The 10,858-nt window shown below is 41.8% G+C and overlaps 1 protein-coding gene across 4 annotated transcripts in view; it reads right to left on the bottom strand.

The window, feature by feature from the left end:
• Window positions 1–5,587: 5,587 nt before the first annotated feature.
• Window positions 5,588–10,858, bottom strand: part of LOC114031198 (zinc finger protein OZF-like) — a 7,231-nt gene continuing 1,960 nt past the window's right edge. For all 4 annotated transcript variants that reach the window (XM_027846220.1, XM_027846219.1, XM_027846221.1 and 1 more), the window contains one exon: window positions 5,588–8,795. In XM_027846220.1, the coding sequence (XP_027702021.1) occupies window positions 7,234–8,795 (1,562 nt within the window). In that variant the 3' untranslated portion in view covers window positions 5,588–7,233. The remainder of the gene's footprint in view (window positions 8,796–10,858) is intronic.

Genomic DNA, 10,858 nt, shown 5'->3' with positions numbered 1-10,858 from the left:
CATTTCTGAATCCCCTTCTTATATCTCCCTTGGGTGTGCCTTCTTTCAGGATCATGTTGCTGTTGCTTTTTATGGTCATGCATGTGTGCCCCTGTGTATGTGTCCAATGTGTATGTCTAGTGTGTGTTTGTGTGTCCAGTGTGTGTGTCTAGTGTGTGTTTGTGTGTCCAGTGTGTATGTCCATGCATTTGTCCAGTGTGTCTGTGAGTCTAGTGTGTTTATGTGTGTCCAGTGTGAGTGTCTAGTGTGTGTTTGTGTGTCCAGTGTGTATGTCCATGCATGTGTCCAGTGTGTTTGTGTGTCCAGTGTGTATGTCCATGCATGTGTCCAGTGTGTTTGTGTGTCCAGTGTGTATGTCCATGTGTGTATCCTGTGTGTGTGTGTTCTGATTCTTCTTTCTTCAGTGTGCATCATTGCATTTAATTCTTTTTTTAATTCATTAATTAGGGTCTTTAAACAATTTTTCAACAGCAAATCCTCTAATGTAACTATGTGTTGTTTTCCAGAAAAATTGGACCTATTTGCAGCTCCACTAAGAGTACATTATCGTGCCTGTCTTCCCATAGCTCCTCCAGCATTAACTTTCTGTCTTTGCCAATTTGTAGGGCATCAGGTTATCCTATGCTTTTTGCATTTAGTTTCTCATTGCTACTTATTTGGAGTATTTTTTCATATTATTTTGAAGTAATTATTAAGGTTGGGGCAACCAGGTGGCGCAGTAGATAGAGAACTGGCCCTGGATTCAGGAGGACCAGAGTTCAAATCCGGCCTCGGACACATAACACTAGCTGTGTGACCCTAGTCAAGTCACTTAACCTTATTGCCTAAACACCCCCCTCCAAAAAAAAGAAATAATTCTTAAGGAACTGATTAAGTAACATCTCCAAGAGGAATTGGTTACCACAAAAAAATTAGCATCATTTCATCAAGATCAAGGAATGGCAGTCTACCTTTCTTTGGAAAGAGTTACGAAACTGGAATGTGAGGGAAAGGTTATAGATACAGTTTACTTAGATTTCAGCAAAGTTCTTCATAAAGTACCTTATTATCCTTGTGGAAAAATGGAGAGATACGGGGTATAGACTATAGCATAATTTGGTGAACTCGGGACTGGCTGAGGGGCCAAATGCAACCAAGTGTTTATTGAGCCTGTCCCTGCCCTCAAGGAGCTTACATTCCACTGGGGGAAAGAAAATACATAAGTGTATGCAGAATAGATGCAAAATGAATGCAATACAGTTTTGAGAAGGAAGAAAGCAGAATGCCAGCATCCAGGCAAGTAGGAAAGGCTTCATATAGAAATGGATGCTTGAGCTGGGTCTTGAAGGAAGCCAAGAATTACAGGAAACAGGAGACAGGAGGAGAGGAAGGCATGAATCTGGAGCTGGAAGGGGTCTCAGAGGCAGCCAGACTAATCTTATTTTACAGATGACGGAACTGAGGCTCACAGAGGTTAAGCGGCTGACTCAGAGTCACAAAGGGAATAAGCATTAGAGGCAAGACATGAACCGTGCCCTCCAGCTGCAGAGCCAGTGATCTTTCAGTTCTACCAGGGGGTACATTCCAGCATGAAAAAAGAGCCAGTGTGAAGGCAAGGAAACATCGTACGGGAGGCCCAGCAAGTCAGCCACTGTGGCAGAGTGCATGGTGGGGAATCATGTGTAAGAAGGCTAAAAAGATAGGAAGGAGACAATTGGTGAAGAGCTCCCAAAACCAGTCACTTATGTTACAGAGACTGAAACAAGATCTGACATCTGGGATGAGTAAGAGTGAGTCATCAAGTGTAACCCAGATGAGGACCCTAGGTGGCTGGAAGAAGGCTGCTGCTCTTGGCATTGATAGGGCAGATTGGAGAGCAGAGAGAGGCCTGCCTCTGAGAACACTAATGGGCTCTGTTTGGAACATGCTGAGTTTGAAGTGCCTTAACCTGTAAGACATCCAGTCTGAAATAGCCAATGGTAACACTAGAGCTCAGGAGAGAGGCTAGGGCTACATATACAGATCTGGGAATCATCTGCATAAAGATGACCATTGAATTCAGGCTGCTGATGAGGTCACCAAGTGAGAGAGTAGAAAGAGAAAAGGGAAGAGGACAGAAACCTTACGAATGCCATGAATGTGGAAAGGCCTTTGTCCAGAGGACACACCTAACTTGTCACCAGAAAACTCATACTGGTGGGAAACCCTATGAATGTCATGAATGTGGGAACACCTTCCACCACAGAGGACAAGATACTCAACATATTCATACTAGAGAGAAACGCCACAAATGTATGTGGAAAGGGTGTGGTAAGTATACAACTTATTGACATATCTAAGTAAGATGGATGCTCCATACCTTTTTTCTTTCCAGGTGTCCTCCAATGCCAAGGTCAACATGACAGGTCCTAGGAACTCTGGGTTAAAAGTTTGCTTAGCTGCCATAGCTATCCCATCTCACATTCCTATGACAATTCCTACTAGAATGGCAAACTGGAGATATATAGAAAAGAGTGATGTACTCATAGTTCCTTTGAAGAATAAACACCTCCAGGCTAGGGCCCCCACTTAAACAACAAGGGGTAAGCCCTGGGGTTAGTGGGTTTGAGAGGCTGCCTCGGCCCCAGTCACAGGAACTATTACCCCTGGGACAGTGAGAGGAGTTGGGCATCTGACCTGGGAAAGATCTAGGGAACCTCTGCTGACAAGGAATGCCAGACCCAGCTGTGCTGTGGAGACGTGGTAGGGGACAGAAGGAATCAGCACATGCCTGGTGAGTGCAGAAGCTGGGGGTGGGGGAGATGCCACTGGCTGTGGGCATTTACAGGAAGCTGGAGGTCTTGGTTTGAGTTCAAGGTCAGAGGGAGAACTGAAGAGGAATCTGAGGCCACAGGCACCACGCCCCATACCTCAGGACTAGAGGTGATGATAAAAACTAAATTATTACCAAAAAAAAAAAAAATGCACAAGGCAAAGGAGAAAGAATTCAACCATAGAGAGCTACTATGGGAATAGAGAAGACTGGGGTCCATCTTCAGAGGAGGATACTGAAGCAAAGTAACCCTCTTCTACTCCAAAGAGTAATGTCAAATGACCATCTGCCCAAAAGGGATTCATTTAAGAACTTTAAAAAGACTTTAAAAATCAAATGAGAGAGATTGAGGAAAAACTAAAAAGAAAAATAAGAATAATCCAAGCAAAACAAGACAATTATGAAAAGAAAGTCAACCCATTAGAAAAAGAGATCCAGAATCTTAAGGAAGAAAATGACTTCCTGAAAATCGGAATTGGGCAAGGTGAAGCCAGTGAGGTTATAAGAGATCAAGAAATAAAAAAGCAAAATATGATGAATGAAAAAATAGAAGAGAATGTGAAATATCTCAAATGAAAAACAACAGATCTGAAGAATAAACCAAGAAGAAAAAACATAAGAATAATCAGACTACCTGAAAGCTATGATCAAAAAAAGAAGCTTGATACAATAGTACAAGAAATAATTAAAGAAAATTGTCCTGACATATTAGAACAAGAGGGAAAAGTAAAAATAGAAAATATCCACTGATCACGACCTGAAAAAGATCCTATGAGGAAAACTCACAGGAATATTATAGTCAAATTCCAAAACCCCCAGCTCAAGGACAAAATATTACTAGCAACAAGGAAAAAAAAGAACAATTTACATATGACAGTAACACAGTTAGAATCACACAAGACAATCATTGGTGACACTAAAAGACCACAGATTTTGGAACACTATATATCAAAGAGCAAAAGAACTGGGCTTCCAGCCAAAAATATCTTACCCAGCAAAGCTAAGGATAATTCTGAATGAAAAAAAAATGGACATTTGATCAATTGTCAGACTTTCAGGTCTTTGTTAAAAAAAAAAAATCCTGAACTCAGTAGAAGATTTAACATACAAGAGCCAAGAGAAATATAAGGTACATACCAATCACCAATGACAAGTGACTCTATAAGGATAGACTGTCTCCCTTTTATGTATGGAAAATGTAAAACCTATGTCGAAGATTGTTATTAGTGATTAGGTAGCTTATATGAAAGGTGACTTTCAGTATGATATGTATGATAAAGTATGATATGACTTCAAAAAGTAAAACCATTCAAAAATAGCTAAATGAGTAATTATCTTTTACAAATGAGATGTGAGAAGAACCAACACAGAGGAATTAGATGGGGGAGGGGGCTGTCAGTTCTGGAAACCTACTCTCATTGGGAATGAGCTCAAGAGGGAACAATACATACATACATGAAAATCTACAAAAGCATAAATGTCTTCTGGATTTCTAAAAGAAACAACTCTAAGGGGATGGGGTCGGGGAAAGGATAAAGGAGGGACCTTTAGAGGGGAGGATGAGGGAATAGGTTAAAAGGGGATAAAGAAGGGTGTTTAGATAAATGGGAAGGGGATGATAAGGGAGGGATTGTTGTGGGGGGGTTAGGTTAAGTAACAGGAGGGCAAGGTAGTGGGTAGAAGTAAAGTGGAAAAGTTAGGAGAGAGGAAAAAGGAGATACACACAAACATAAAAACAAAGATTTGGAGTAGAATCTCAGGGAAAGTATATGGTTATGTATGTATGTATGTGTATATATGTATACATGAAAGTACCTATCAATATCTATAAATATATCCACACTTAATTATAGCCTGAAAGGCAGGGGGAGGGGGGAAGAGGAAGGGGGGAAAAAAAAAGAACAAAGTGAAAAGTGTATAGTAGAGAACAAAAGGAAACGTACAAGGAAGCAATGAAAAGATGGACAGCTTTCAACATAACTTGGAATATTTAATATATAGGCTTTCTTGAAATACTAAGTTATTGTGAATCCTCTCCTGCTATGCACATGATGTTTTTTTTCTTATTTTATATTTATGTTCATAATGTTTCTTTTTCTTTTCTTAGTATGAATTTTAGTATTTGTCTAAAATTTTTTTGAAAAAAGGAAATGGATGTGATTTTATCAGTAAAAATTATATTTTAAATGATAGGTACTATCTGCTTTGCCATTGCACCCTATAGATCAAGGTGCATTGACCCTGACATCATGGTGTCATTGTAATCCTCTTTGAGCACAAAGGACAGACAGCACCATAAAGATCATGGGATTATTCCTCCTGACTCGCTGCTGAAATCTCCTGTATCCATTATCTTTCCTACTAGGGTGTAAGCTCCTGGAGAGCAAGGACTGTTTGTATTTGTATCACTAGCACAGTATTTTGAATACAGTGAGCACTTAATAAATGCTTTTTCATCCATTCCTTTCGAAAATTTAATTTTATTTTCAGTTCCAAATTCTCTTACTTTCACCTCCCACACATACCCTACCCACTGGGAAAGCAATAAAAACTCATCACAAATATATTCATTAAAGTCTTCCCTTCACTAGGAGTTAGGCAGACAAACTAGGAGGGTGACAAAACTCCAGAGTTTGGAACCTGGACCTTTCTATTAGTGAAGAGAACCAGCTCTTCAATCACACGCAAACAACTTGTGCCTTTCTAGGAATCTTTTCACTAAAGACACCTTTACCCATCAATGTTTTGGCTGGACTCAGAAGTTCTTGAGACAATTAATTAGGGTACACACACAAACCCAAGCAAAAATAACTTTACTTAAGGTTGCAGCGATAATAGGAAGTTTCCAGACAAAATATATGCTAGACATTTCCAACTACTTGTGAGCAATCAGCAAGCAATTCTTCAAGATACTCTGCAACGAAATGTGGGAGCTTTACTCTCCAAACAGGTTTTTCATACAGGTTTCATATCAAACAGCAGCATCTTCAATTTACAGTACTCCAGAACAAACCTGACAGTCATCTAGGCACTGTGTAGTGGCTAGACAACTCAAGTCAAAGCTGGTACTGTCCAGATGCTGTACAAGGGTGTTAAAACCTAGGAAGAACACTGCTGCGGACTTGGGGGAAGACTGCTTGGCTCCCTTGACCTCCTCCAGTTCAGTATGTCTTGTCCCAGCAGATGTCCTAGGATCATTCCAAGATATTCTTCGGATCAGCTCAAAAGATTAGGTCTCAAGGTCTTAGCCATTTAAAATTAACCCTTGTCATTGCTCTAGTGTGCAGAGAGCACTGCCATTAGCAGTCAAGATCTGAGATCTAATCTGGCTTCACCGACCGGATGGGTGGAGAGATCAGCTAGCCTCTCTCAGCCTTGGACAAAAGATAGGACGACGCTCCGAGGGGTGCGAACCCTGGCCGAGCGCTTTGCAAGCCATCTAAGAAGGCGCTCGCCAGGTGACATTTTGGAGGAGATTATAAGATGACAAAATCTAGAACTGGGATGGACTCACTACCAAAAGACATCTTATGTAGTAGAAACAGCCCAGGACTACAGTAAGGAGATGCCAGGGCAGGAACCTATGTCCACCACGTCCCAGCTGTGTGATCAAGGCCAAGTCACATGACTTCAGCATCAATTGTCACAGGGTTGTTGTGGAGGGATGTGAAGGCACTTTGTCAATCTTAAAAGCTATGTGTCAGGTGAACAGCTGGATAGCTATCTTGATGAAAGGCCTGATGAAAAGAGAAAAGGATTTTGTGCTCCTTGAGGACAGGAGGGAGAGAGTTTAATAACCAGAAACTATGTTTTGCATAACAGTTAAATCCAGCCTCTAAACTTCCTAGCCATGTGACCCTGGACAAGTCAACTAACCTCCGTCTACCTCAACTTCTTCAAGTGTAAAATGGGGATCATAACAGCACCTACCTCTCAGGCTGGTTGTGAAGATAAAATCAGAAAAAGCTTGTAAAACGTTTTATAAATCTTAATGCAAATCTAAATGCTAATTATTATGACTCCCACCTAAAAGTGCATCGTCATGGCAGTGAGGTAATTGGAAGGCCAACAGTTTCTAGGGCTAAGGAACAAATCAGATGGGATAGTCATCACAATGGGACATCAAGGCCTGAAAATGATTGGTAAAAGGATTAAATACCTCCCATTCAGGACAAAACTGTAAAAAACAAAAACAAAAACAAAAACCCACTGCTGTGAATGAGGAAACTGAAGTGTTACTCTTGGGTCTAATACTACCTTTCTATGTGCCCTTGGTTGTAACTTAAGTGTCCTGAGCCTCAGTTTTTTCATCTGCATAATGAAAGGTTGGAAGAGATGATCTCTAAGGTCCTTTACTATGCTAGTGTTCTATCTCTAAAGTATCAGTGGGCATAAAAAAGAAAAAGAGCCCTGGCTTCTGTCTGTGGTGGAAGCTGAGAACATTAGGTAGAGAACACAGATTTTTCTCTGGTATGAATTCGTTGGTGTTTACTAAGCTGTGTGTTCCAGCCAAAAGTCATCCCACATTCGCTACACTGATAAGGTTTCTCACCAGTATGAATCCTGTGATGAGATGTGAGAGAAGAGGTATATCTAAAAGCCTTTCCACATTCATTACATTCATAAGGTTTCTCTTGACTATGAATTCGTTGATGTTTACTAAGCTGTGCCTTCTGACAAAAGGCCTTACCACACTGATTACATTCATAAGGCTTAGCTCCAGTATGAATTCTCAGATGTCGAGTGAGCTGAGTTCTCCGGCTAAAAGTCTTCCCACATTCACAACATTCGTAAGGTTTCTCTCCTGTATGAATTCTCTGATGTTCAATAAGTTGTATGCTCTGTGGGAAAGCCTTACCACATTCGTTACATATAAATGGTTTTTCTCCAGTATGAATTCTGTGATGGTAAGTAAGGGAAGAGCTGTGTTTGAAGGCCTTCCCACATTCATTACATTCATAAGGTTTCTCTCCAGTATGAATCCTATGATGGGAATTAAGGGATGAGCTATGTCTAAAAGTTTTCCCACAGTAATTACACTCATAAGGTTTCTCTCCAGTATGAATTCTCTGATGTCCAAGAAGTTGTATGCTCTGAGGGAAGGCCTTCCCACATTCGTGACACTCATAAGGTTTCTCCCCATTATGTGTTCTCAGATGTAGAGTAAGATGTGTGCCTCGGACGAAGGCCTTCCCACATTCATTACATTCATAAGGTTTCTCTCCAGTATGCGTTCTCTGATGTTCAATAAGATGTGACCTCCGGCTGAAGGCCTTCCAACACTCATTACATCCATAAGGTTTCTCTCCCGAATGACTTCTCTCATGTCGAGCAAGATGTGCGCTCTGGCCAAAGGTCTTCCCACATTCATTACATTTATACATTTCTTTTCTAGTATGAGTTTTCTGATGTGCAAGAAGTTGTATGGTCTGGGGAAAGGCCTTTCCCCATTTATCAGACTTACGAAGTTTCTTTACAGGATGAGTTCTCTGATATGAAATAATGGATGAACTGTGGCATAGGGTGCTCCCACAGTCACTATATTCACGAAGTTTCTCTTCAGCACAAATTCTATGATATTCAATAATGTCAGAATCACAACTGAAGGATTTCTCATAGTCACGGTACTTAGAAAACGTCTTCTTTGAGCAGTTTCTGTTGCAGGTGCTTAGGTCTGCATTTAGCCTGAAGAGATTTCTGTGTCTATCACATTTATGAAGACTCTTTGCTATCTGTTCTCCCAGGTGTGGAGAAGGGACTGGCCTGAAGTTTTGGCCACATTCATCACATTCATGGCCTCTGACGGTATTCAAAGAATTCCTCTGGGTGATCTTTACTTGCTGAGAACGTTTCTCCTCATTACTTTGCTGCCTCTCTAACGCGGCATCACATTCACAGGCTTCTCCCACCGTGGCGACACAGGCACCATCCCTTGGGAGTCTTTCTTCAGACGACATACCCATGGAAATGTGCAGCTTTGGACTTTCAGGCCTAGTCTCCCAGCCTGAGGGAAAAAAAAAAAAGTAAACATCTGCTCTGTCCAATGTAATACTTTCAGTCTTATCTTTCATGTCCTCGTATCCTCCCTTCCCCACTGCCCCTCAAAAAATAATGGTCAAACTTTAAAGGGTAAAACAAATAATTTACAATGAAAAAAAAAAGTTTTCATAATGGCCTCACAGCAACCCGGTGAGATATATAGGTCGTTCTTCAAGTTTCTAAATAAGTAACAAAGATCTAGAGTGATTCAGTGGCTTCCTCAAAGTGTCATAACTAATTAGCAAGAGAACAGCAGAAGCAGGACTCAATGGTGTAAGCTCTCTGCACATGGAAATATTTAATCAGGGCCTGCATGATCACCCATGCGGAACAGCAGAAAGAGGACTCTCGCATGGGGCAGAGGCGGACTCAACTGCTCCTCAGTTTCCACAAATTCTAAGATTCTGACTCCTCATTGATCCCAGACGAGCCGCTGGGGCGTAAGAAAGCAGTGATCAGAAGGGCCATGGCTCCGATTGGCGCTGAGTCTTTTCCACACTGCCCTTGGCCCTGCCTCCTCCAGGATCTCTGAGCTGCTCTCTCTCTACACTCGGAAGGGACCAGCTTCAAGTGCCAGTCATCTATGACACGTCCAGGCACAATTAGAGAGAGCTAATATATTACTGAAAGGCACAGATTACGGGTTACATTACTCTTCGACGCTGTAATGAAAGAATGAGCCTTGGGATGATAAAGCCAGACTTTAGTACAAACAGTTGTCACCTGCATGAAAAAAGCAACCTCCTCCCCTAAAAAAGTACACGGCATTGACATACGGCCTTTCAGACTGGTGTCAAAGTAGGAAGGAGGGGGATCGATGGAAAGAACCAGGAAAACCCATCTAGGAAGGAGGGAAGAAAGAAAACGTTACGGAAGAACGCGCTAAGGGGAAGGAACGGCAGAGAGGGAAAACAACAGACAGCGGAGGAGGAGCGGGAACCCTGGTCTGCGAGAGGCGCCAAGAACCTCATTATCCCGCCACTGGAATCCGGCAGCAGCGACCTCCTCAGTCTGCCAATCTGTTCTCCCCCACTCACCCGTCACATGGCTGTGAAAGCTTCCCAGACGACCCTCTGACCACTCGGCTTAATGCGAGATCTCACCCAGTGTCCCCTTCTCTTCATTCCTCAAGGGCTTCCTATCTCAACCACTCATTCTAACAGAAGATCAGGATGTTCATTATTACTGGCAGTTTTTAAGCCTCATCCTTTTTATCAGGAGGGTAAAATCCTGGAGGGCTGCGAACTAATCTCCTATTCTTACAGCTCCCATAAGGGCCTAGAAACATTTTACATAGCTAGCTGGCAATTAATCAATGCAAATGCGTTGGAATAGTAACTGTTTGAAAGACTTAAGAGATACTGGAACAGGAGTTCATGAAGGAGCTGAGCTCTATAACTAAGATGTTGGCAACAGAAAAACTGCAAAGAATGCCAAGTACCAGCAAGATTCATCAGAAAATGTAAAAGTCTCTCCAAGAAGAAGCAGTTCAATACTCTCATGCCCAATGACCATCTAGATCAGGCCTAAGCTCACTCCCATTTTCAGAGCTCCACCCCCTTCCAGCCATCTCTCTGCAGCCTCTTCCCACATCTTACTTCGTACTTATCTGGCATATGTTGTATGTCTGCTCCTATCTACAAGTGTCAATGTCTCCAGGACCTTATATGACACACAGGCCTCTCTGCTGGGTCCCTAAAAAAAAGGGCCCAACTTCAAAGGGCAGAATCCGTCAGAATACTCCATTAGGTGTATATGGTCACTTGTCGTTGGTAATAAGATATCCACAGTGGTCATTCAAGAAGCAGAGAGGTAGGCAAGTCAATTATTAGGTTTTCTAAAAAGGCAGATTGAAACTCACATGACTTACTAACTTTCCCAATGTACTGTAACTAATCTAGAAGAAGAAGTGGGACGCAGACCTACGTCTCCTAACAACCATCCCAGGGTTCTTTTCATTGTGCAACGTTTGCTCCCCTCAACGTAAAGTAAACGGGACATTTTTGTTATTATTTTTCTAAAGATAAA

This window comes from Vombatus ursinus, unplaced genomic scaffold, assembly GCF_900497805.2.
Source record: "Vombatus ursinus unplaced genomic scaffold, bare-nosed wombat genome assembly UNPS02015098.1, whole genome shotgun sequence".
NCBI lineage: Eukaryota > Metazoa > Chordata > Mammalia > Diprotodontia > Vombatidae > Vombatus > Vombatus ursinus.
This window is presented reverse-complemented; position numbering and strand designations above follow the sequence as displayed.